The sequence below is a fragment of the Apiospora aurea genome (genome assembly GCF_038362705.1).
Source record: "Apiospora aurea strain CBS 24483 chromosome Unknown utg000008l_segment0_segment0, whole genome shotgun sequence".
NCBI classification, from domain to species: Eukaryota; Fungi; Ascomycota; class Sordariomycetes; order Amphisphaeriales; family Apiosporaceae; genus Apiospora; species Apiospora aurea.
This window is the reverse complement of record NW_027117395.1, coordinates 1,392,277-1,418,103: the sequence shown is the minus strand read 5'-3', so window position 1 is coordinate 1,418,103 and position 25,827 is coordinate 1,392,277. Positions and strand designations below refer to the sequence as shown.

Here is a 25,827-nt window from a genome sequence, read left to right as displayed (position 1 = left end):
GTGCATGTACGATGCAACATGCATCGACTTGATTTTCTCTTCTCGATGTCTTTGTTAGAGCAAGTAACAGAAAGTCAGACCAGCCTACGCGGGGTCGCATGCCTCGCGCCCCGGAGACGCGAGTCGCCGTGGTGGTTCAGACCCTGCGGACGGCGCTCTTGCACTGGGGTGAGACAGCGGGATGACAGGACGTTCTAGTTCAGTTGATCACAATATCAACGGTGAGACCTCCCAAAATGACTAGACCGAGGACTACAATGGTGCTCCATACGATGCCGAGCCGGCGGAGCTAAACATCATGCCTCCTTTTCACCCGCTTCGGATGCGCATCTCTTCGCCGACGATCCATGTACACGTGTAGGTCGTGATGCCAGCAACGCAACGCAACGCTTTGCAGCTTCGTTGCTCCAGATATTTCCACGTCCTGGAGGGAGCCACCACGATCAGTGCCAATTCCGATAGAATTCCGTCACCAATTATTCCGTCGTGAATTATTCCATCGCCGATGGGGGGCTTCTACCAGGACCAAAGTAAACCCCGAGCCAGCCCCTAAAGGGTGGCTTGCAAATCGATACTAAGTATAGGGTGGTGCTATGGGTTTTCCTTTGATGATGATTTGCCTACAAGGATATGCCGATCTATGCGTGTGCAGGTGCAGGCGGCCGGAATGTGCCGTCTTTTCGCTACCGGGCAGCCTGGTTCGCTTGTGTGTGTGTGCTGTGTGCTAGTTGTTGTTTGTAATCTGGCGACCCCTATTCTAATTCTACGCGAGACTGGTCTGCACGTGTCCGTAGGTAGCCATGGCCGCGTATCTGGGTCGTCTGTAGAGCAAGATCCCCTCCCCGGGCTTGCTGGTAGCGACCTTGACCTCCGTCGCAAGTCGGCATGCACATTGTTTGCTAGGTAGGTACTTACTTATAGGGCGCCGGATTCTGCAGCGCATCGGTAGCGAGCGCAGGGCGGGCCGGGGCTATGCACACAACTTCATGGTTGGTCTGCTACATACCTGAGTATGCATCGACGTCACCAATTATAATTGATGTGAGTTCAGACCTGCAATAGCATTTGATGTGATAAACATGGACCCATGCTCTTTTTAAGATATCAGAGCCAGAGGAAAGGCAAGATGATCTCAAGGAGCCGCGTGGCGTACTAAAGCTTGGCTAGTTCGTCCAACCCGCGCTCAGGGGCAGCCTTTCTCCCTCGAGTCCCTACTTTAGACTGGCTAGGGGACCCGGCAGCCGAGAAAGGCAGCTCAGTGGTGGCTTTTGGTGGGAATTGGGACTTTTGGTGGTTTGGCACTAAAAGACAGTGGTTCCCGCTAGCGAAGAGCGCGCCCGCCCCGCAGAAAAGCTTGTCGCGGTTGTCAAGCAAGGTCGAGTTTCTGAAACGTCGGGAAAACATCCCTGCAACCGGCAGAACTTGAGACATGACAGGTCCTGTAGACACGGTACCTATCTCCTGTTGTAAATTGCCTGTGCGTGCATATGTGCGTACGCCTGAGCACTGCCCGCCCGCTCATGGCATCGTGAGCCGGGAAGTCGGTGAACTTCGGTTTTCTTCTTTTCCTTCTTCTTCTTGTTTTCCCTCCCTTTTTTTTTTCAAACCGCTTTCTTTTTGGGACCCTTTACTGCTGCTTAGTGGAGCTTCTTTGGTGTGTGGTTTCCTGGGGTTCCCTCAGTGGCATATGAAAGGGCACGATTGCGCTCCTTTGCGACGAGGCTGTCGATATGTAGTAGTGCGGAGAGGGGGAAAGAATAATCCATAGGAGGAGGCCCGTGAGGTAGCACAGCCCGACCGAATGTAACGTGCAACAGTGACAACCGGAAAATTGGCGACCGGGTGACATACGAAAAACCCCTTGCTCTCCGTCCTTCACCGGCAAGAGCCGTATCGCCGTATCGTTGGTTGTAACAACATACACCCCGAACCGCGGTGGACAGGCGCCGCTTGTAAACAGACAAAGGAGAGCAAGTTTATCAACGGATATATGGTACGAATTGTAGGGTATAAAGATTACATATAGTAGTAAATACAGAAGAACTGTTTTCTTTGTCTAAAGGATCGTGAACGAATGGGGTATATCCAAACCGCGCAGGCCGCCGAGGCAAGCTTATCCGTCCGATGCAAACAGAGTGAATAAGGGCCCATATGAACGCCTCGCAGGGGGCGAACACCTTTTTTGCCCCCATCAACCTCTCTCATCTCGAATATGTACAGAATTTCTCTCCAGAACCAATCATCAAAGTCTTCCACCAACGCCCCACTGTCGTCACTAGTCCAAGCTCTAGCCCCCCTCTTAGTACTGGTACTTGTAGCACATGACACCGTTCAGGGTATCGAGGACATCGCCGACCTTGACGTCGGGTCGGATGCCGCCCATGATGACAGGGGTGTCCAGAGTAAGAGGAGATCCGTCGCCGATGGTTCCGCTGATGGTGGTGCGGCGCTTCTCGTCAACGTTCTGCCAGACACGGAAGACGCGGTCGATGTAGGAGTGGTGCATCCAGAAGGCGGGGTCACCGACAGAGCCCAGGACATCACCCATGACAGAGCCGATGCCGTTGTGGCCGTAACCGTGAGGGCCGTACTCCCAGCAGCTCTCGAACTCGGGGTAAGTGGTCTTGGACAGGCAGTAGTCCTCGAAGTTCTGGTCGCAGTTGGCAGTGGCAGTCTCGTCCACAGCACGGGACAGGCAGTGGGGGCTGTTGCCCGTACCGGGGCCGACGTGCAGGGTGGTGTTGGCGAAGGCCTGGTAGATCAGTTAGCTATTTCTGCGCATCCATAGACGTAGATATCTGGGAGGGGAAGGAGGTTTTCTATCGACTTACGCCATCAGTAATGCACGTGCCGGCGCCGTTGGTGGGACCGGGCAGGCTGCCGAAGTAGTCGGGAGAGAACATGTCGAACTCGGCGAAGTGGCCGGCATCCTTCTTCTCATCCCAGAAGACGAAGGCACGGTCGAAGTTGCACTCCTCGCGGAGCATCTGCTCAAAGGTCCAGAGGAAGTAGCGGTGCCACAGAAGGAACTTGTTGTTGTTGTGAATGTTGGGCGCAAACTGCTGGTGGACGCGGGCCAGATCTTCGTATCTGTTCTTGGCCGGCTCAAACTTGCCGGACGGGGGCTTGTTCATCAGGCACTTGATTCCGTCCACAAGGGCGGTACGGTCCGACTTGGAGTAATCGCGCCACTCGAAGCGCAGGTTGGGGTTGGAAGCGCACGACTGGGCCTTTTGGGCGGAGGCGAACTTGGACTGGAAAGGAGGCTGGTGCGCGACCTTGGCCTGGGAGACCTGCGTCATGGCATCGTGCTGGGCCTTATCATGGTTCTCGTGGCCGTTGTGGCTGCCGTGGGCGACGGTGCCGTTCAGATCCATGTTCCTGAAGTCGGCCAGACTGATGGTGTGAGCGCCCGGGGTCTCGTGCAACTGCAGAGGGCGGGCAAGCTCCTCGACGATATGCTTGATGCCGCTCTCGATTTGGTTCTGGAGATCTTTCAGTCCGTCCATGCCGTCCAGGCTGAGGGTGGTCGGGGCGGCCAGGGCGATGGAGGCGCCGCAAAGGGCCTGTGCTGCTAAAGAGAAACGCATGGTCACCGGTGGTTATGATCTTCTTTCTGAAGTCTAGACTGTTCGTCTAGATGTAAAGAGTGACTGAAGAAGATACTTTCAAAGGAGTGGAAGGTAGGTAGGAAAACCGGTGATTAGCAGCTGGATTGGAAGCAGCTAGGGATCATCTCTGGAGGAAGGCCTTTATAAGAAGACCGCAGCAGGGCGGTCCCAATAACCTGATAGGGGGCCGATCGTCATGGACTGGGGTATATCATCTCTTGGCTCTGTCCTTTGCTCCCCCACCGTCTGTGGTTCCTGAATAGCATATCGGAAATTGCAAGAGGATTGCACTGGGCCAAGCAGCGTCTAAACGGGCAAGGTCCATGTGGGGATGGGCTGCATGGCCTAGCATGGCAACGCACGAATGAGGCGACGTTAGCGAGCTAGGGACTGGGCAGAGCTAACCTGCTGGGCACAGGACTGCAGAACTATGTAAGCAAGACAAGGGTTTCGCTGTCTGAGATCAACAACGGGCCCAGAGGGGGCACCAGCAGCCAGAGGGGGATAACACGAACTGCCATCTCTCTGCCTATCCACTGCCGGGCGGGCAATACGACGCAACGCCTGATCGAGTTGAGATGGCAGATGATGTCTTCATGGACCATGGTAGGGCACGAGTCTATTGACGGGTAGTGATTATATCCAGGGTATGCAACTGCACGCGACCGAACGACATTGAAATAGGCCTGTACCTACATACTTACAATGCAATGCCACCTCCCGGCCGACGTGCTGGCTGACGGCGGCGCGGAATTGGCTTTGTGCATGCAAGAGAAGGCCAGGAAACCAGAGAAAAACCAAAACCAGCGTTGACGAAACAAGAGCATGCACGGCAATGGGCCAGTCAGCACCAACACGAGAGCAGCGGGCAGGGATGCACTTGGGATTGTCGCTCGTTGAGTCAGTGCCAGCCGTCCGAAATAAAATTGCTCCTCGAGGCACCCATGGATTCCCAATTACTCTTCCCCCATAAGTTACTGCTTTTGGGCTGCACAGGGGTCCAATGGACGGGCACACAGCCACAAAGTGCCGGAAATCGACTGCATGCTGAAGGAGAGGAAAATAAAACCGACGGTCTGCAGCCGGACTACCGCCAACGTCTGATTTGGAGCGCAGCAATCACCAGATCAGTCATCCGACCATGGACTTATTGATCCCATTCATTCTGCAAATCCGGCATGAGGGCCTGCAGCGGGCTTACTGCCATCCAACACGCCCAAACACGCCCACCAAGTCTGCCCATCGATAAATCCGAACCGCATATGCAGAATGATATAAGGAAGGCTGGCCTGCTTGCTGGCTCACAGTGAACCGGTGCGGCGCCCTAGTTGTTGATGCTCAGCAAACGTCAAGGCATATCCGAGGTTAGGCTGTTTGCAACGTAACGTTTCGTTTGCGATACAAACAAGACTCAAGCAGAGACTATAAATCCGAAGACAGCGATGAACCCAGTAGCTAGTCGCGCCAAAGGAGTCCGTCTAGATCTGGTTTTGGTCTTTACGTCTTTTGTTGTTGTTGATCTTTGCTTACTGCAAGCCCCAACGACACGCATCGCGGCTTGCTGTTCGTTGCCCTACCCGTAGGGCAGCTGGAGAGAAGGCTGGAGGGAAGTCTTGGTTATGCTACGTTCCATTAGCCCCTTCAAAACGCATGGGGCTCGGCCTGGCATCATCTCTGACTCTATTAATACCTCGATGTTGTAGTTGGCTGTGTAGATTTCCGTCCCTATGGCTGGCTACTGCCGTTGCTCGTATGGAACACGGACATGCCATGCCATGTCACCACCACCCGACTTTGAAGCTCCGTCCCTGCATAGGCCAAGAACCTTATCTTTGGGATCTACAGGTACAGTCGAGGTGACCCGGAGCCTAAGGATCCTACTTCTCCGAACACCACAGTACAGTTACAGCACCCAATACTTACTGTAATCCTCTTGCGACAAGCGGACGGGCCAACACATAAAATTGCGCTGTCGGATGCGTCGTCATGCCTACATACTTGTATATCTTCCAGACAATGCAACACTCTCGTGCACATATTGACGGACAGCTGCGAGACGATCTCTACTACGCTGCTCTACACACCTTCCAGGCATAAACAGCAGCGAGTTGATGAATACCGGGTCCCAGCGCAATGCATCATGTTTTTTTTTTTTTGTTTTTTTCCTTTCTTCTTCGCTTAGCCGTGCCGTAAGGTCGGCGCATTCCCGGCCCAACTCCACCCGACGCTCGGGCGGCAGACTTGCCGGATCAGACATGGCCTTTACTTCTAGAATCTGGAGCCGGACTGGCTGTGACGTATATCGAAGCTGGCCAGCAATTCGAGGGTTTCGCCTTGTTGGGCTAAAATACTAATAAGTCGCATTTTGGTGATGCTTCTCTAACGGAGACACCGGGGCGCCCCGCTGGCTCCGGATGCAAATAAGATCAAAAGCGAATACCAATAGCGCTGATAGGAATCGAACCTATCTCAATCTTTATCCTTTCCTGATGCCTTCTGCCCTCTCTGTGCCTTGCCGTTTCACTCTAGCTCCAACGTTCTCTGGGATTCTCTTAGAGCGGTTGTGCTACCTGCCGGTGGATGCGTGTGTTTTTTTTTACTATCGCAACTTTTGTACCTGCGACGGTAACTCAACTAGTCCAAGACTCCTGAGGTTGATAACAGTTTTGAGCGAAGTGCATGTGTGTGTGTGTGTGTGTGTGGCGCGCACTACAACTGCCGATAGTCTCTAGATGAGGCTGCGCCAAAGATTTGGCTCCCGCTTACCTACATGTACCTAGCTCAAGATACAGGGGTGAACCCAAACAGCCACCGGACTCAACCCATCGATTCGGCTGTCGGTCCTCAACGTCGGACGGCTTGTGTCGCCAGTGTATAAGGCCTGCCAAGGCCTTCAATCTTCTACACTTTCTCCAACCACGTACATAAGCCAAAGCCAAGGAAATGGTAACATCTCGACCCATCTTTGCTAAGCATACCTCCCGCCGTGCTGTTCGAAGCGTCTCCCCGTCTCTCAATGCATGAGCCAAAGCCAGTGAGAGGCATCTATCTCAAGGGGCTGTAAGCTTGGGCTTGTTTGGGACCTTCTGGCCAACATCAAGATCGACTCGTTTATGGATTGCAAGCTTGTTTGACGACGTCCATGAAACGAGCAGGTCATAAAAAGTGGTCTGGTCGATTCTACACCAATCTGCATCTTGAGGGCGGGGATCACCAACAACAACAGCAGCAGCAGCAGCAGCAGAAGCAGCAGCAATCAAGGCAGTGTCTTACAAAACTCCACTGCATGTTGATTGTCATATCGTAGTGGCTGGATTGGGAAGTAAACGGGCAACATTGTCTTTTTGACATTTGTGGGTTGCATCCTTACCATCGAGTAGTTGTGATCGGCACAGCTGGTTGATGCGATACGACCCTTAATTCCTCTGGACCTTATTTGACGACAGATATAGACAAGAAGAATATGCCGCACGCCTTGAACACTCTCGCGGCGGATGCTGTCATCTCATTTCATTGCCCTTCATTTGTCACTCGTCGAGTCCATTCTGGTGATATATACCCATGAGAGCATTACTTTGACGCCGCGCGTAGATTTAAAATGGCTTGGAACTATGTTCAGGGGATATGAAGCGAGAACAAGAAGAGCACTCCCTACAAGTTGAGCAGCCCATTGTCCAGACGAGCCTGGTGGATGTGTAACCCAACAAGGGAAGCACCGAGGAGCGTCGGGTGTGGTTACCATGTTAATACACCAGTTACCCAATTCTACCATCATCAGCTCTCGTCCAGAGCCGGTGCTGATAGGTTCAAATGCCACCTGTTGCTTCGGAGGTTTCTGGTATTCATAATCCGTGCGTCTGGGCTAATAGCCTTGAAACATTGACCCCGTACGTTTTGGCCAAACGACGGGAATCTGGGGAGCTGCATGTTCATCAAAACCGGGATGCCATCAGAAGTGCATCCTCAAGGTAGGTACTTCTTGCTTACCTGCTAGGCCGGGCCTATCGTGAGGTAGGCTGAAGGTAGGTAGCTCCCAGGTGGGGAATCATTAATCCGACCCCGCGGAAATCTTGGGCGGGCCGCTACCTAGGTAGAATTTGGAGATTTTGGCGGGCAAGTCGTAAGGCAGACAGGACCACGTTCAAACAGCTTCGATTTACGACATTTGGCAGCAGTTTAAACTCCCTGCTGCATTCCTGACGAGTCCCCCCACCCCTACAGTCCGCTGTTTGAGCTCCTGCGAGCCCCCGGGATTCTTCAAGATGGCGATGAGTACGTTGTCCCCTGCTGTTTACCCCACCATAGGAGGACCCTTTGCTAACATGATGCTTCAGATCTGGATTTGTCAAATGGTACGAACTCTTGTGCGAACACGACTACGACGCTCTGGAATACTGATGGGGGTCGTTTGCAGCTTCGGTGATGAAAGATGAGCAGGGTAGACCTTTCATCGTGGTTCGAGAGTACGTTACCCCTCGCTACTCATGGAAGGGGGACATCTCTAACCGCCTCGTGTGTACAGCCAGGGCAAGAAGAAGCGCCAATACGGAAACGAGGCCGTCAAGTCCCACATTCTCGCCGCACGAACCGTCGCAAATGTCGTGAAGACATCGCTCGGGCCCCGAGGCCTCGATAAGATTCTCATCTCCCCGGACGGCGATATCACAGTCACAAACGATGGAGCCACTATTTTGCAGCAGATGGAGATCTCCAACCACATAGCCAAGCTTTTGGTCGAGCTCTCCAAATCCCAAGATGACGAAATCGGTGACGGTACGACTGGTGTCGTTGTGCTGGCGGGCGCGCTGTTGGAGCAGGCTGCCGAGCTCATCGACAAGGGAATCCACCCCATCCGAATCGCCGATGGATACGACCAGGCCTGCGAAATCGCCGTTGCCGAATTGGACCGGATAGCAGACACTATCGAGTTTGACCGGACGAACACAGAGAACCTCGTCAAGGTGGCACGAACAAGTTTAGGAAGCAAAATTGTGTCCAAGGCACACGACCAGTTCTCCAATATCGCCGTCGACGCCGTTCTGTCTGTTGCCGATTTCGAGCGAAAGGACGTGGACTTCGAGTTGATCAAGGTCGACGGCAAAGTTGGCGGTTCTCTGGAGGACACCCTTCTTGTCAAGGGTGTGATTGTGGACAAAGATTTCTCCCACCCCCCAGATGCCTTCTGAAGTCAGAGACGCCAAGATCGCAATTCTGACATGCGCCTTCGAGCCGCCGAAGCCCAAGACCAAGCACAGACTCGATATCGGTACGGTGGAGGAGTTCAAGAAGCTCCAGAGCTACGAGCGTGAAAAGTTCATCGAGATGATCCAGCAGATCAAGGATGCTGGTGCCAACTTGGCCATCTGCCAGTGGGGTTTCGATGACGAGGCGAACCATCTGTTGCTGCAGAACGAACTGCCTGCAGTGAGATGGGTAGGTGGCCCTGAGATTGAGCTTATCGCCATCGCCACAAACGGAAGGATAGTGCCGCGATTCGAGGACTTGAAGCCGGAGAAGCTGGGGACAGCTGGTGTTGTCCGCGAGATGACCTTCGGCACAACGAGAGAGAAGATGCTGGTAATTGAGGAGTGTGCCAACACCCGCGCTGTCACCATCTTCGTCAGGGGCAGCAACAAGATGGTACGTTGCTTCCAGTTGCCCGATATTACTTAAGTTGATTGCTAACCCCCAAACAGATCATCGACGAGGCCAAGAGATCTCTGCACGACGCCCTCTGTGTCGTGCGTAACTTGGTCAGGGACAACCGCGTCGTCTACGGTGGTGGCGCCGCTGAAATTGCTTGCTCACTAGCAGTCGAGGACGCGGCCGTCAAGACCCCTGGCCTGGAGCAATACTCGATGCGCGCCTTCGCTGAAGCCCTGGATACTGTACCTATGACATTGGCCGAGAACAGTGGAATGAACCCCATTGCCACCCTGGCCGAGGTTAAGTCTCAGCAGGTTAAGGGTGGACCCGAAGTCCGAGGCAAGCTGGGTGTTGACTGCATGAACAAGGGCAGCAACGACATGAAGAAGTCCTTTGTGATCGACCCTCTCATTGGCAAGAAGCAGCAACTCCAGCTGGCTACACAGCTATGCCGTATGGTCCTTAAGGTCAACAACGTCATTGTGAGCGGATCTGGCGAGGATGATTTCTAAGCCATACCACAACCAAGGACGACATAGAAAATAGTAATGAAGCCTTCGGGGGCCAGGTCAAATCAACGCGGCGCAGCTGCAAAGGCACGGCGAGGGGCCTTGTGTACCACTCATAGACTACTCCTACTGTACATGTACAGTCATGATACCTGAAGATAGCTTAGATAAAAGCAAATGATGTCCCTGGTACAACCATATTCGATGCATTATGTTGCTAAGTGCCTGCGTGCGTGAAGAGATGCTAACATAGTGTGAACATTACTAGAGACCAGCTCTTTAGGGGAAACCAGGCAAGATAGCACGGAAAGAGTATATTTCTCTGAGACGCAGTATCAAAAGCACCGCCTGCTTGGCCATACATAAGCACTTCAATAAGAGCAGCTCGCATCCAACGACATCTGTACAGCAAGCACACTGAAAGGTAAAGACCATACATGAGCAAAGGAAAGAAAATATCCCCAACGACACTTAATTACCTTGAAAACTATTTCGCTCTTTCCTCGCTTTGTACGCCCGTGTGTTTTCCCCCCTTGTTTCCTCTTCGGTTCTACTCAGACAGTTCGTTTGGCCATGACGCCGCTTGATCTCGAAATCCCATTCCCTCTATCTATCTTACTTATCATGCGCCTGTTCTGCTTGCTCTCCCAACCACTCCTCATACATACTGCGTACCAAACCACTCGAGCTGTACGATCTTTCCCATAGCCTTTTTACGCGAAACCGAATCCCTGCGCGTTCTCCAACGCCATCCGCAGCCTCCCGGCCAAGGCCTCCTTGTCGCGGTACTCGGGCAGCAAAAGGGTGCCGTAGCAGGTATAGGCCGTGGGCAAGTGTCCGCCATCCCCTTCCTCCTCGCCGTTGCGCTGGACGACGAACTGGATATTGCGCATGCCGCCGACGGGGACGCGGTCCGACGCGGTGACGAACTCGAGGAGCTTGCGGCGCATGCCGTCGTCGTAGCGGCGCACGATGCTCCAGAAGTCGCGCACGGTGCGGTGCGAGGCGTCCCAGCCGACGTAGCGGGCGGCGCGCTTGAGCTCGCCAATGTCAATCTCCTGCTGGCCCTCGACGAGGGACTGCAGCAGCGGCGCGTTGAGGAGACGCAGCGACTTGGGGTGCGGGCAGGTGCGGAACCCGCGCGCAAAGGCCGCGAACTGAGGCGCCACGCTCACGTCCGTCAGGTAGCGAATGTAGTCGCTCACGTACGCCTCGCGGTTGTCGCCCGTGACCAGGGGCGCGTCCTCGGGGTTCTCGCTCGTGGGCACGCTGCTGGAGAACTGAGGCCACTCGGCCGTGCTGGAGGCGTCCATTTCGCGGGACACGGGCTGGCCGAACATGGAGATGGAGAACTCGTAGGTGCGGGCGAAGACGTCTTCGACGGCGCCGTCCTTCTCGTCCCACTCTAGTAGCGTGGTCAGTCCGTTGGCAAGGTCTGGCCAGCCATCAGCAATGTGATGAAGCTCCGTGACAGGCTCGCCAAGCAGTCGTTTGTACAAGGCTTTCGGAAAGGTAATCGGCAACGTCAAGCCGTTGTGCAAAGCAAGAGAAATGAGGAGACCAATCAGCTCAAACTTCCACTCCGGCTGCAGAGAACCTGGCTGGAACCAGGTCATACGGGTTCTGTCGTCGATAGCGAAAGCGCCAAAGTCCGGATTCAAGGCCTCGGCGATGGCCAGGCGGAAAAACTCCTGCTGGACGCCGCCCGAGTCGAAGCCTTCCTCTCCAGCATCCTCACCAAGGTGAACTTTGAGAGGTCTCATGAGCTCGCGCTCTTCCCTCCGCCACAGCTGGTCAAACGCGTCTCGAATGACAGTCTGCCTGCCAATGTCCAAAATAAGGAACTTGGCTGACGGGACTCTGAGAAGGTCTTGTAGTACATTCCGTTGGTGCGGCTCGGTAACTAAGCTGTCGGGCTCTACGATTGCGCGAATCCGACTTTGTAAGGAATGCGATTCCTCGTAAGCTCGGCTCATACGGGAGAAGTTGATGCCACGGAAGTAGGACACCAGAGACGAGGGGTGGAATATGTAAGGGTAGTCTAGTAAATGGACCTTTTGGCGGGTAGAGTTGCAGGTCAGCCACGATACTGGCATGTTGATAGCATCCAGCCGGTCACCGAAATATTCTGTGCGGAAAGCAGCATCTGCTAGCATGAGGGAACTCCGCTTCGAATCTGCATCCTGTTAGTCTTGCATGTACCCCGAGATAGGAGAAACCAGACAACTTACACATGGCCTCGAATAGGGATAGAGCACCGCCAAAGGGGCCATTGCCAACAATCTCGGGTTTGCCTTCCCACTCGCTCATCATGATGGTTCTCGCCCAGTCAAGCAGCAACACTGGAACTCGTTTTTCGTGCATTTGCCTTTCGGCGTCAGAAAACTCCAGGAGCGTTTGAGGGTAGCTGTTGGATATCTCGATGTGAGAAATGAGCGTGTCCAGTATGTCTGGTTCGCCGCCAGCGTCTTCTTCATCTTGATCGAATTGCAGCAGTTCGTCGAAATACCTCCGCGCAGGGATAGCAGTCAGTAGCCGCCTCGCTAAACGCAGCGCCAAGTTATCTGAGAACGCATCTTCGTACTGGATACACAGAGAGGTTGGCTGAGACGCAATAGCTTCCGAACCTGACCTTGTTAGACCGTGGGATCTAATACGTGACATGTCCATGAGCTGCTTTGGATCTTCCAAGAGTGGCGCAAGGGCCACCAGAGCGTGAAAACACACCGACAAGACCGCACCGGCTTGGTCGTTCGTGAGTGGTCGGGGGTGCTTTGGAAAGACTTTGGCGGTGGGGAACTGAGGTGTTTGTAGGGCCCTGGGGGAGCAAATAGACTTGATGAAGCGATCCAGAGGCTATCCAATACCAAGCTGGGAGCAACGCGGGTCATCCGCAACATGTAGTACCAGAGGCTTTGTGAATCCAATAAGGTATCCCGTTCGCCGAATGACTCGAGTATGGCGTATGGATCGCTCAAAGTGCTGAAGATGCTCTGCTCGATAAACAGCTTCCACTCCAGTCTGAGGTTCGAACGATACGCCCCATCAACTCCCCTTTTGCGCCGTAAGGGTTTAGATCTCCGTCTGAAGGAGTTTTCTATGGATGGAGGCTCAAGAAGGTGCGTCTCTGTGGTCCCGTCTTCCTGGAGCACATCACAAATGAAATCTATCGTATCGTTGCGCAGGATCGGTAGTGACTGGGGCAGGGTTTCGTCAATGCTAGGCTCGCCCTCAATGACACCATTACTCGCATCGGATGACTCGGAATCCAGCAAAGCAGCCCGCGTAGGTTTCGATTCACTGACACTATCGCCCCCTGTTGGATATACTCCGTTCACCTCATTGTCATGGTGATCTGGACCAACCCATTTGGTGCCAGTGGTTTTCGGGCTGTTAGGTTCCTGTTCCAGCTTGTCAGATGATGACTGGCGAGAGAGAACAGGACCCGAGACCGAGAACCCGTTGGGCAGATGGTCTAGTTGTCCTGTAGTCGCCCGAGGTGATTTCAGGGCAGACAAAGGCTGGTCGGGATGCGGCTCGGAATAGTGGTCCGACGTAACCTTGATCTGAGGTCTGGCCGATGTAGAAGTTCGGAGTCTGGCGCTGGATCTCTTTTTAGAATGACCTGGTCGAGTCATCTGGTTCCCAACCGCCCCATTTGGTTGAGCCTTCCGGTCTAAGTCTTTTTCTCCGTCATCAGGCAAGTTCCCAGGAGCCTGGCGAGCATCAGGAGGTAACGGCCTTTGGGGAGGAATGCGAGGAGAGCCTGGCTTATCGTAACGGGGCTCCTCGAAATCCACCGATGTCGACCCTGACGGCAAAAAGTGGCCTTCCAGCATGTCGTTGCGGCTGGGGTGGTTCTCTTGGGGTCCAGCTGCTGTTGAACTTCTCATTACATGAGCTGCATTCTCTGATATAGCCTCAAGGTTCTGAGGGGTGAGCCACTCTAACATTTTGAAGGCAACAGTGCCAAAGACATTTGCAGCAAATGACCTATAATCCTTACGTATAGGTCGCTCACTGATAGTCACTCGGGAAACGACGTTATTTGGAGATCTCGTTCCGGCATGGGATCTGCGGGGCACTGCATCGCCACCTGCCTCATTGCCTTCCACTGCAGACCCCAAACACGCCGCTACTTTTGGGCCAGATGGAGATGAGAGCGCTTTCGGCTTTTCTTCATCCTCCACAGTATTTGTACGGTGAAAACCGCCGTGGTGCTTGAATGGCTTAGGCTGGCCACGCTCCGGCGAACGAACGCCTGGTTTGGGCCCAAAGATCAAGGGTTTGATCGCATCGCCTGGCCCCCTTCGAGCCCTGTAAGTTAGGGCAAAGTCGAGACTCGGGGTTGTCCTGGCTGGCAAGGTAGATGGCCAGCGTTCTTGCACTGGTCGGACTGTAGCGCCGTATGGGGGCCCTGCCAGCTAGGCGTGTGCGGCAGCTGAAGCAGGTGGAAGTCGGGCAATCGTCGGAACCGCAGCCGTACCGGAGTTGGTAGATGAACTTCTCGACCAGCAGCTGGATGTTGTGTCGGCGACTGGCGCGGTATATGGCATACACTCGCTTGGGGTTCTCGATGTCGATGACCAGCTCCTTCAGCTCGGCAGGGGCATCTTTGGGCAGTCGCGAAAACGGCACTTCCTCCCACAAGGCGGCAAGAATGTCTGCTTCGAGGCTGCCATGGCCGTGAGTACAGTCGGGCATCCTTGTCGTGTCGCGTGTCATGGCATGGAGGTCGAGTCGCACGGGAATCCGGCTGCTAATGCGCGGCAAATGCCTCGGGCCCTCGCCGTCGTTTGCGCGGAGGAGAAAAGGCGGAGGGGTCGATGCGGTCAAGGAGGCCAAATCGCATGCGTCTCGGGAGTCGTGTTGATGGTGCTGAAGAACGTAGGGTGTTGCCGGCCGATCTGGAGAAAGTAGATGGGTTCCTGAGAGTTGATGGCCCTAGGTTAGTAGGGGGCGGGCTCGCTCGAGCTAGCGGAACAGGTGTTTTCTGTTGGAGCTCCAGTCGGCGTGTCCTTCAACCAGGTCTCTGGCCTCGGTGTGACGATGATCTAGTAGTAGTCGGGGGAGGACAGGAGGCCCGAGTCCATCATTCAAAAGGATACGCTCAGTATGCCAGCCTCGTCATACAACAGATGCATGGGTGGTAGTAGGTGTACATAGGTGAGTGCGCTAGGTGCTACGCAATGATGGGCAATGGTTCCCAGTCCCTAACGACGGATGGTCCACTGGGTCTAGGTTTCGGCCGGGATCTGCGGCATACGCCAACATACGCCAAAAGGCAGCCGGGCAAAATTGACCAAGTGTCGCCGCCGTTAGGGGCCACTACCAGACACATGAAGCATGGCCTCATCTACCTACATCATAAACAGACCTATCCATCAAACCCTCAATCAACATTTGACAAAAGTCCCATCTCGCATCGCATCAGCTTTTGGCATCTTGCAAGAATATCCCCATCAAATGGTGGTGGTATCAGCCATGCACATGTTCCCAGGCCACTGTACTCCGAGGTTCTGCCACGTGATGCGATGCGATGCCGTGTCATATCGCTTTCATGCTGCTTACCTATATGTACTACATCCTTCATCTCGATATCAATACAACAGGGACATGGTTATGTCGGCGATGCAGCCAGGTACACAGCAGAGCTAACGAGAAGAGGCCGGTATACGCCCATGCCCAGATGGGTAACACCAGTGAAGCAACGAGTTGATTGAGCCTTGGATTGGGAAATGCTCCAGCTAGCAGATCCCGAGCGTTGAAGTGCATGCCATTCAAGATGCTTTGTGGGGAGACCGGGGGCGCCCGACACCCAGGGGGCTCTTCCTCGGGCTCAATCTGTCGCCCTTGGTCTCTAGCTAGCATGCATGCATGCATGACAAACAGGAACCTCTCCAACTGCTACGAACCCAAAGGGACGGCAACACACGCGAGGCCCAGAACTTGGTGATAGTAAGAACATTGGACATGCTTTTCAGGACAAGTACATACTGCATTAAGTGATGTGCAAAGTGACTAATAGCAGGAGTCATAGTCATAACTTAGCCGACAGTGCAAGGGTCTATGCATCGGTATACATTACACATGTATACTACCGGGCGGCTACATACCTACTTCCTACTTGTACTATCCATTCAATGGACCGCCGATTCACAGGCCTGACTGCCGACCGACTTTCCCCATCTTTTCCCTGTGTTTTTCTTCTTGGCGTTCAGCCCTGGCCTTTGCATGCCCTGACGTACCTGCTGAAATTTTGCCTGATGACTGGAGATTCGATCAAAACCCCCACCATATTATTAGATAACGCCACCCACACGATTAACCCCTCCATCCGATGCCCTGGAGATTTGCTTGCAGGCCTTTTTTCTTCTACCCTTCCCCTGCCCAGTCAAAAAGGAGTTCACGAACTTCATTATTTTTAGGAAGGACTCTAGAGGGTCTAAGTAAAGGTAAGCGAAAGTTTTCAGTCTTGTTGTCCTGGCCCCTGGCTCTTCCCCGTCACTAACATCTGGAATTTTGTAGCAACTGCGACAGAAGCCAGAAGGAGCGCATTGCCGAGTCGAGTCCACTGTTATCACTTCAACGGTGGCGGACTTTCACCTTCTGCCTACCTTCCTCCAACTTCTCCCGCGACAATCGTACATACGCCGATTTTTGTCGCATACACCAGCCCAAACGATCACTCAATTTCAGATTCTTCACTGCGACCCGGGCACTTGATAATCACCCATCAGCGCTTGTCCGACCGGTCCGGTTGTCTCCAGAGCCAACATAGTGCCTACACCTCGATTGTTGTGTCGATTTGCAGCTCGCCTATTCCTGCACCATTGATCATCACAATCGCATTAGAAGCAGCTCCCGGTCCTAGGTGGTTGTACTATCCTCGCACCAGTCATGGCTACAATCTCTTCGAGCAGGCCTTCAAACGGTCCTGCTGAGAAGCCCGATACATCTTCCTCTCATCAATACACCTGTAACACTTGCCAGGTGGCCTTCAGGTTTGCTGACACTCAGAAGAGTCACATGAAGAGTGATTGGCAGTAAGTATAACAGCTATGCTCTTCTCTGTTTTCCTTTGCCCTGGTCGCATCGACTAACCAATCTTCTCATAGCCGATACAACCTGAAGCGTCGTGTCGCTTCTCTGCCTCCCATCTCTTCTGAAGTTTTCACCGAGAAGGTCCTGCAAGCCAGGGCTGCCACTACCGCCGAAGCCGACAAGGCCGGTTTCCAACAACCATGCGAGGTTTGCCAGAAGAACTTCTTCAGCGAGAACTCTTACCGGAATCATTTGGGAAGTCAAAAGCACAAGGCAAGAGAGATGGCTGTGCAACGGAAGGGGCCGAGCGTGAATGGTGACGATGCTGGCTCCGTCATGAGCTCGACTTTCTCCCTTGGTGAACCGTTGCCTGTGGAGAAAGATGATGTCGACTCTGATGCCGAGGATGAGTTTAGCGAGGTTGTCGAGAACTTGAAAAAGACCAAGCTCAGTGAGCGTTCTGTCAACGAGAGACCATCGCCCGTCAAGCGACCTTCTAACCCCCAGCCATCTGACCAAGCACAGCGTGAGAGACATCACGTATCGGAGAATGCCGATGATGCTGCTTCTACTGCAGCGACTGCTGTTCCCACTGTCACGCTCAAGTCGTGCTTGTTCTGCAACTACGAGTCACCAACCGTCCCTCTGAACGTAACTCACATGGAGAGAATCCACGGGTGCTTCATACCCGAGAAGCAGTACCTGGTGAACCTTGAGGGCTTGATCAAGAATCTGCAGGAACGTGTCCACGAGCTCTGCGAATGCTTATACTGCGGCAAGATGAGAAACAATGCCTTTGCGGTACAGACGCATATGAGAGACAAGGGACATTGCAAGATCCCCTACACCACTGAAGATGAGCAGCTCGAGATTGGAGAATTTTACGATTTCCGAAGCACCTACTCCGACGACGAAGGATCTGACGATGAATCTGTCGATGGCGATAAGCAGCCCGGCGGCGTCAAGCTCGGAGCCAGACGATCGGCCAAGGCAGTTGGAGAGGACGGCGACGAGATCACAGAAACTGAGGAAGGTTGGGAGACGGACAGCTCGGAATCTTCATGCGATTCGGATGACATCACCTCAGTTCCGATTGAGGGGCATTTGCAGCAATATGCGCGACTTGATAAGCACCCCCATCACTCCTCTCACGACCCTCGCGCTCACCACCAACCAGATGGCTGGCATTCACATGCTCATAAACATCGCGCCATTTTCTATGATGACACATCATTGCATCTGCCTTCCGGGCGTGCCGTAGGCCACCGGTCTTTGAACAAATACTACCGCCAGAACTTGCACAGCTACCCGACGCCCGAGGAGAGAGCCGAGCGACTGGCTCTCGAAGGCAGCACTGTGGAGCCCGGCGAGCCCAGTGGCGACAACCAGGTCGCTCGCCAAGAACGCGGCCGAAGCAGTGCAGTCATTCCCCGAGATCAAGGTGGTGTTGGCATGGTTGGCGTGACGGACGAGAAGAGAAAGGAAGTCAAGCGTGCGGAGAAGCGTGCCCGTAAGGTGGAGCACAACGCGCAGCGACGACAGGAATGGAACGTCAACAAGAAGGGCAACCAGCAAAAGTACTACAACTACCAGAGTAAGTCTTTCCCATCCTCGAGCGACCCTTACCTCCGTGTGCTAACTCCATTACAGTCTTGTAGATACAGCCCGGGTGTTACGGCGGTACAGGTGCCCTTGTCAGTCACAGTGTGACAATGGCCACTTGGAGGAGACATCGCTGGAATTGCATTTTCATCATTGCCTCAAGCCGTTGCATCGAATTGCTGTAGCCGGCCAAAAGTTCCTCGTATATAGAGAACATCATCAATCATCATTCGGCGATTATCAAATCTCTGGACTGCCCTCGAGAGCAAGTGTTAGATGTGGATGTGAAGCTGGAGTGGTATCCATCGACTTGGAAGAGGGATAATTAATCCGTCCGTCTAATATTGTTGCTGTTTAGAGCCACTAAGGCAATCTCCCTTTTCTCCGAATGACTGCTTATAGACTCAAGCTGACGGCCCAGTCGCCGTCGCCTCGGCATGCGCCTCGTATGCCTCATCTCACGCTGCACCTTAGCATATAGGTCCCACACATCCGGAAAGTCTGTAAATTGTATATTCAACTAGAGGAGCGGAGGATGTTGCTACTAGCAGAGATCGTAGCACTTGGCGGAGAGAGGGACTGGTAAATATAAGCGTCTGTCTGCAAACCAGGCAGCCGGGTCAACGACAAGACGAGCGTTTGCTCATCCGGGAAGATCCGAGGCTTGGGGTGGAGATGGACCGTTACATGTGTTATGGAGACCCGCCTACAATTTATATCAGACGACAGCAGGGGCTGCAGGGGCTGCAGGGGCCGGGTCGACCCAGACGATCCTTTTCATCATTCCATCCTCGCCCACGCTGTCAACCGACTGGGTTGTATCTGAAACTGCCAAATTACAACGGCTCGTGGGGCTACAACGGCCGAAGCCATGATACGACTATTATGTCTGCCGTATAAAAGAACGGCGAGGACTTCGAGGTGGTCGTGTTCCTGGGACTCTGCCTCCACGTCGCACTCTCACACTTCCATCTTCTTCCCACACATTCGTTTTCATCCCGGCGGCTGAGTCGCTTCTTGTCGTTCATTTTGCAGAGCAAGTCTCTCTCTCTCTCACACACACTCACTCTTTCCCACCCTTTCCACAACCATGATGTTCGCTTCTCAGATCTCGAGCACCGTCCTGCTCGCTGCCAGTGCCGTCTCGGCCGGCAATGTGCTCTGGGACGGCCGGTTCAACGACTACGCCTCGGCGGCCGACCTCGACAAGTGGTCCTTCTCCAACCCGGTCGGCGAGTACCAGTACTACATCCACGGCAAGGGGGAGACGGCCGAGTACGTGGGCCTGTCGGCGGATTTCAAGAACCCGGCCGACGGCGCGTCCAAGCAGGGCGTCAAGATCAGCCTGACGGACAGCGCGTTCTGGAACGGGCAGAACATGCGCCGGACCGAGCTGATCCCGCAGACCAAGGCGGCCATCAACAAGGGCAAGGTCTACTACCACTTCAGCATGAAGCGGTCCGAGGCCAACGCCCCCGTGGCCAACCGCGAGCACCAGATCGCCTTCTTCGAGAGCCACTTCACCGAGATGAAGGCCGGCTCCAACGGCGACGCCGATCCGGCCCTGCGCTGGTTCGCCGACAGCAAGTCCCAGTGGGACACGGCCTGGGACGCCGACGTCTGGCACAACCTGGCCTACGAGATCGACTTCGACGGCAGCACCGTCGGTCTCTGGCACTCGACCGGCGCCGATGCCCTGAAGCAGGTCGTGAAGCCCGTCAAGGCCAGCACGTCCAGCAACGGTGCCGACTGGCATCTGGGTATGCTGGAGCTGCCCGGAAGCGGCTCCGGCGACGAGAACGAGGATATGTAAGTTGCGAGCCCGCCCCGAGATAAGAGCCTTCTGGGCAGAAGTTCCTTTTTGCTGACTTGGGTTTCTAGCTTCTTCTCCGGTGTTTACATTGAGAGCGGCGACTTGACCACCGCCATCGGCTCCGGTAGCGCCGCCGGTTCTGCCGATGCTCCTGCTGCCGCCAAGCCCGTTGCTAGCAGCACTGCTATCGTCAAGCCCGTTGCCAGTAGCACTGCCGTCGTTTCCTCCGCTGCCCCAACAACTCTGGCGACCTCGACCAAGGCCCCCACAACCTCCGTCGCGGCCCAGCCTACCCAGTCGGCCACCTCAACAGCGGCTCAGACCACTGCTACTGCCACCACCAAGCCCAAGCCCAAGTGTAAGCCATGTGAGAATCAAACATGTTGAGTGATGCGATCTAACTTGCTCTCCCGATAGGCCGAAAGCGAAAGGCCAGAGGCGTCAAGCGCTCTGCCTAAAGAGAGAAACGGCATGGTTTGCAGTGTCCTGCCGTCTCCCAGAAGAAATTCCGACTCATCGGAGTCCTATTCTCCCGCCATGTAAACTAGCTAAACTCATGACAAATGTTTCGTTTGCACCGAGTAGACTATATACTATGCTTGCTTCTTGGCAATATTACTTTTTACCATTAGCCCAACCGGCGGGAATTCCAAATACCTATGATGAACAGAAATTACCTGCCAGGCTCCGGCGCATGGTTAATTGCACCGGCTGGCTCGTAGAAGACACTAGCCAGCCCTGCACCTCCTCGCTTTCTCGTGATAGGGCGTGCTGTGTTTCGAGACGCCCCACAAGTCGGCGCAAATGGCTGTTCCAGGGGAAAGTGTCCGAGCCCATCGGCCGTCTCGTCCCCTCTCTATAAGACGCGAAACGACCTCGGTAGTTGTCGCCAGGGTAAGGACAGAAAATTGTCGTCCATACGGAATAACTGTTTCCGTCAATCAAGCAATCATCATGCCCGACCTGGCTATAGCGAAGCCCCTGACGCTCAAATGCGGACTTACACTGCCAAATCGCCTGGCCAAGGCCGCTCTCGCTGAGGGATTGGCTGACAAGGATGCACTTCCTAGTAAGGCAACTAATGCCGTCTACAGCGAATGGGCGAAGGGCGGCTGGGGGCTAGTCCTGACGGGTACGTACCTCATACATCACATGCACATCCCTTACATACCTTCCAGTATAACATCGATTACCTAATTCTATACATCCTATCATTCTGCACCAAACCACATTGCTTTTCCCGTGGGCCGATTGCATACTAACACTGCGACGATGTAGGCAATGTCGACGTCGAGGACGCCAGCTTGTTGGTCGAGAAGATCCAGCTCGGCTGGTTCCTCAAGTTCACGGGCGTTCATGCGCTGGGCGCCGCCGCGGATAGTGTAAGTTCGAGTTCGCCTTGTTTTGTATAACCTTAACCCTAACCCTAACCCATCTTACGATGCCTGGGTTCTTGGTCTTGTTGTATGGAATGATACCGGCTGACTGACACGAACCTGTTACAGCTTCATTACAGGAACCTTCTTCAGGCATTGGCCCGTAGAACCGAGGCTTAGTTCATCAGAGATGGGGCTTGTTTGGGCAGCGCTGTGTGGCAACTTTCTTTTGAGCGGAATGCGGATCGGAGGGTTTCTGAGATACCATTATTTTGTTATGTCGCGGATTGTGCGGGCTTTAGATATTTCTGTGCTGAAAGCAAGGTATATATACTATGCATTGTATTAACCCCAGGGGTTTCGCTTATGGATCTCGTTCACGGCCTGGTGTTGTATTCCACCCCAGGAATATGGCAGGCCCCTTCGACCGAGTCCCCAGTGACGAACTCGACCGCCTTCCCGTGCGCACCGAACTGCGCCAGTTTGCCACCCTCCGCGGCGCCTGCATGGTACTCTGGCCATCCCTTGCCCGCCAGCGACTCCGGGTCCGTGACGAAGTCGAGGAAGTAGTCCTGCATCACCTCCGACGTCTCGACCTCAAGCGGCGGGATCTCGCCGGGCGCGATGCCGTACGAGCCAAACACCATGTACAAGTCCGAGTAGTGGTACGCGCCGAGCCACGGCACGGGCCCGAGGTTGGCGAAGTCGCCCGCCCAGTGGTAGCGGTACGTCGCGAGGCCCAGGCCGTCGCGCGCCACGCTCGACTCGTGGCCCGGACACACGAAGCGCAGGGTCCCCGAGACGACCGTCTCCTCCGCGGGGCCCTCGGCGTAGTTCGCCAGGGGCACGTACGCGAGGGCCGAGCCCTCGCGCGCCGTGGTGCCGATGACGGAGGGGATCTTGGCCACTTTGCCGTCGAGGTAGCGCTGCGTGTAGTTGGCGAACACCCACTTCTCGTCCGGCTGGCTGCTGAACGTCAGGGCCGGCTGCGACGGGTTCACGAGCGTCGAGTTGTCCTGGTACTGGCCGACGAAGTTGCTGATGCGCTGGAAGGGGATGCGGCGCATACATTCGAGCTCCCTCTTCTTCTCCTTATTGGCGTCGCCAAAGTCGCAGCCCAGCGCCCTGGCCACGAAGGTGAAGTTGGCGCCCTCGTGGTCGCGGCTCCCGAAGCTGCTGATCAGCGCGGACCCGGAGCTCGTGATGGCCGCGCGCACGAGCGGGTCCTCGGGGAACGCAAACAAGTACTCGTCGGCGGCGATGGCGCCGGCCGACTGGCCCCAGAGCGTCATGCGCGCCGGGTCGCCCCCAAAGGCCGCGATGTTCTCGGCCACCCACTCGACGGCGGCGCGCTGGTCCTGGCGGCCGAAGTTGCCGTTTCCGTCAAGCCCGCGGGCGTGCGGGTTGCCGAAGATGTTGACGCGGTAGTTGGTCGTCACGACGATGTGCCGCTGCGAGCGGTGGACCCATTGGGACGGTAGCTGCGTCGGGATGTTGACGCCGCCGGTCTGGTCGCCGCCTCCCGTCAAGTAGATGACGACGGGCAGCAACTCCTTCACGTCATCTGCACCGCCGCCGCTGCTGCTCGCGTTCGCAGGCGTCCAGATGGCGAGGCTCAGGCAGTCCTCGGCCGAGTTCTGCGCGGCTCGCCCGTCGAAGAGGCTCTGTCCATAGTTCACGATCAGGTTGCCGGTGATGTTCAAACCCCATACTGCCGGGATCGCCGACACGTATTGGGCGCACGAGGGCCCGTAGATGGTGCTGTCAACCACCTCGCTGGAGTCATCGAGACGCTCTGGTGATGTCCATCTCAAGGGACCGACCGGAGGCTTAAGTCCACGTATGTCAGTGCTCTGGGCTGTGGAAGGAACACGAAAACACATACCTTGGCATACGGGATGCATTTGAACTGTCTGACATCCGGATAGGTATCGTTGTAGTCTCCAACAAACGTGCCAGCCCTGGTCTGGACAGCCAAACGAGGATCATGTAGATTTAAAGAGGAGGAAGAGTTTGTGGACGCCCAGGCGAGACCCGCGAGGGTGAGGGTTGACAAAACCGAACCGATCATCGTCACAGTCACATCCAATGATCAGCCAGACTTCCCAAGTTAAAGCCTGGGGCAAGTCGAGGAAAACCCAAGAGGGGCCGCGGCTCATATACAATGCCATGATGTCTGTCTAGCCGTTACTCCATTTTCCCATCACCAGACATCGGCTTCCACACCGGATGTGGCCAGTCCCAGTATAGGTGAATATAGAACCAGCCAATGGTGTCTTGCGGGGCTCCTAAGACCCGCGATCCACTGCCTGACTAATAGTAATACTCACCCCCGTCTTGCCTTCGTGATCCCGTCGTGCACGTACGGAAGCTCATGGTGCTTCCCCAATCCTGCCGCTGTTACAAAAATACATCATCATTTACAGGATACCTTCATATCTGTCACGGATGCTTTAGTCTGATCCATTGTTAGGACTGAGCGCATTTGCTGCTTCGATTGTTACCGTGATGCTGTGCCGGAGGCTGGGGCATGTACTGGGTTTCTCGTGAATATTTATCCCCATACCCCATGCTGATCCACAAAAACATGCCGGCACTTTTGGCGGGCCGGTTCGTATCGTGACCAACTTTGCCAGCAAGCTCATCTTAAACCCCTCAAAAGACGAGGGTGGGATGAGTGCAGATCACCGCAGATGTTTAAGTCAGTACTGGATGGAAGCAGAGCTCCGGATGGAGGAGCTCATTGCAGCGTGCTCATGCATGCATGTTTCAAGGGTTGGGACGTCGAGTGGTGTAGGCATCAAGTCATTCATCACAACTAATGCATCCAAATCAAAAAAAGAATAAAAATGCATTGGCTCCCTTGTTCCTTCAGACCTGAAGCAAGCCTTGACTTCGAGTACGGAGGCTTGCAACAGGATTCTGACCTCGCTGTAATCATCTACTAGTACATACCGCATAACTGTGAACAATGGCAGCGAGAACTATTCGTGCCGTCATGTTCCTCGACATTGAGTTGCAGTGAAGCCCCCAAGAACAAACCCCTAGCAATCGTAGTGATCGTATAGTCCATCATCACTCGTCTTGAATGGAAATCATCTCCAGATCAAGGACGAGATATAGATCAAGCCGTCTTCTTCCATTGGGTGTAGGCACCAATCAAACTGCTGACAGTACCTGCCAAGCCTACAAATCCGTCGTCGAAGCTAGTCCATGCCAGAGCAGAGGTGGGGATGGTCAAATCGCACAGGTCGGAGAGAAGCTGAAGCTGGCTGGTGTTGCGCTCACTATTGTAAGAGTTGATCAGTACGGCGTCTCGACCCCGACGAACAAACAGAGCAGGCGAAGACTTACATGGCAATGCGCTTGGCCTCAACGACACCCTCGCCCTCCTTCTTGTCCACCTTGGCCTCGCGCTCGCGCAGGCGGTACAGGGTGTAGAACTGGGCGACGACGCTGCACATGAGGCCCATGGCCCAGAAGCGGTAGGCCTCGCGCTGCGCGCGCGGGGCGCCCTGCCACTTGCGGACGCCGAGGGAGTCGAGGACGGTGGCGGCGTCGAAGGTGAGGTAGCCGGCGTAGCCGAGCTGGCGGCCGACGGCGGCGTAGCGGAGGACGGGGTCCATGGTGGCCTTGGCGTCGGCGGCGGTGGCGGCGGCCTTGAAGTGCTCGACGTTCTTGCCGACGCGCATCAGCTTGCGCGCGAGGCCGAACTGCTTCTTGATGGCGTCAAAGGGCGCGATCTCCCCCTTGGTCCCGTTGGTGCGCAGCAGGTACCACGCGTAGAAGCGCGAGAAGTACTGCAGCGTGCGCAGCACCTTGTCGCGGCCCGCCGTCGTCGCGACGAACTTGAGGTAGTGCGACACCGAGGGGTGGTAGATGAGGGCGTCGGCGACCATCTTGGACGGTGGTTGGTTGGGTCGGATCAATCAATCAAGGAGTCGTCGCGAAGGGAGGTCTACCTGGGTTGATGGGGCGCCGTAGGAGATGCTCGGGATGGCGCCAATGACGTTTTGATGGATGGAGGAAGTCTAGAAGATACAAAGTCGGAGTTGATTAAAATAGGGATAAGTGAAGTCGGAAACGTATGGGCAGATTGAACATTGAATGCAGGTGGCTCTCTTCTTTACTTGGTTGAGATCGTCATTTTCATGAGACAACTCCAACTCCTTTGCCTTTCAGCTAAGGATGGACATTGACTGGTCGTTAATCGACAACCCGGCCAA

At 54.8% G+C, this 25,827-nt stretch overlaps 8 protein-coding genes across 8 annotated transcripts; 4 read left to right on the top strand and 4 right to left on the bottom strand.

The window, feature by feature from the left end:
- Nucleotides 1-2,299: 2,299 nt before the first annotated feature.
- Nucleotides 2,300-3,590, bottom strand: PG986_011926 (Di-copper centre-containing protein; the record flags this gene model as incomplete). Its single annotated transcript, XM_066848148.1, has 2 exons — nt 2,300-2,752; nt 2,832-3,590. 2 exons carry the CDS (start codon nt 3,588-3,590, stop codon nt 2,300-2,302), a joined length of 1,212 nt encoding a protein of 403 aa, XP_066694844.1.
- A 4,244-nt stretch (nt 3,591-7,834) lies between these two features.
- PG986_011925 (t-complex protein 1 subunit epsilon protein) lies at nt 7,835-9,769 on the top strand (the record flags this gene model as incomplete). The annotated part of the gene is made up of 6 exons (XM_066848147.1): nt 7,835-7,883; nt 7,946-7,963; nt 8,026-8,074; nt 8,134-8,750; nt 8,800-9,251; nt 9,308-9,769. Exons 1-6 carry the CDS (start codon nt 7,874-7,876, stop codon nt 9,767-9,769), a joined length of 1,608 nt encoding a protein of 535 aa, XP_066694843.1. The 5' UTR covers nt 7,835-7,873.
- Nucleotides 9,770-10,479: 710 nt separating this feature from the next.
- On the bottom strand, nt 10,480-14,491 carry PG986_011924 (uncharacterized protein; the record flags this gene model as incomplete). The annotated part of the gene is given in 5 exon segments (XM_066848146.1): nt 10,480-11,820; nt 11,857-11,942; nt 11,998-12,622; nt 12,634-14,083; nt 14,109-14,491. The coding sequence occupies 5 exon segments, from the start codon at nt 14,489-14,491 to the stop codon at nt 10,480-10,482; spliced, it is 3,885 nt and encodes a 1,294-aa protein (XP_066694842.1).
- A 2,175-nt stretch (nt 14,492-16,666) lies between these two features.
- PG986_011923 (uncharacterized protein) lies at nt 16,667-18,468 on the top strand (the record flags this gene model as incomplete). Its single annotated transcript, XM_066848145.1, has 3 exons — nt 16,667-16,812; nt 16,885-18,404; nt 18,461-18,468. 3 exons carry the CDS (start codon nt 16,667-16,669, stop codon nt 18,466-18,468), a joined length of 1,674 nt encoding a protein of 557 aa, XP_066694841.1.
- Nucleotides 18,469-19,502: 1,034 nt separating this feature from the next.
- Nucleotides 19,503-20,683, top strand: PG986_011922 (Cellulose-binding protein; the record flags this gene model as incomplete). The annotated part of the gene is made up of 3 exons (XM_066848144.1): nt 19,503-20,221; nt 20,294-20,583; nt 20,643-20,683. 3 exons carry the CDS (start codon nt 19,503-19,505, stop codon nt 20,681-20,683), a joined length of 1,050 nt encoding a protein of 349 aa, XP_066694840.1.
- A 496-nt stretch (nt 20,684-21,179) lies between these two features.
- PG986_011921 (uncharacterized protein) lies at nt 21,180-21,781 on the top strand (the record flags this gene model as incomplete). Its single annotated transcript, XM_066848143.1, has 3 exons — nt 21,180-21,357; nt 21,504-21,607; nt 21,731-21,781. 3 exons carry the CDS (start codon nt 21,180-21,182, stop codon nt 21,779-21,781), a joined length of 333 nt encoding a protein of 110 aa, XP_066694839.1.
- Nucleotides 21,782-21,978: 197 nt separating this feature from the next.
- PG986_011920 (carboxylesterase) lies at nt 21,979-23,672 on the bottom strand (the record flags this gene model as incomplete). The annotated part of the gene is made up of 2 exons (XM_066848142.1): nt 21,979-23,430; nt 23,487-23,672. The coding sequence occupies 2 exons, from the start codon at nt 23,670-23,672 to the stop codon at nt 21,979-21,981; spliced, it is 1,638 nt and encodes a 545-aa protein (XP_066694838.1).
- Nucleotides 23,673-24,725: 1,053 nt separating this feature from the next.
- PG986_011919 (Peroxisomal membrane protein PMP27) lies at nt 24,726-25,500 on the bottom strand (the record flags this gene model as incomplete). The annotated part of the gene is made up of 2 exons (XM_066848141.1): nt 24,726-24,888; nt 24,956-25,500. 2 exons carry the CDS (start codon nt 25,498-25,500, stop codon nt 24,726-24,728), a joined length of 708 nt encoding a protein of 235 aa, XP_066694837.1.
- Nucleotides 25,501-25,827: the final 327 nt, after the last annotated feature.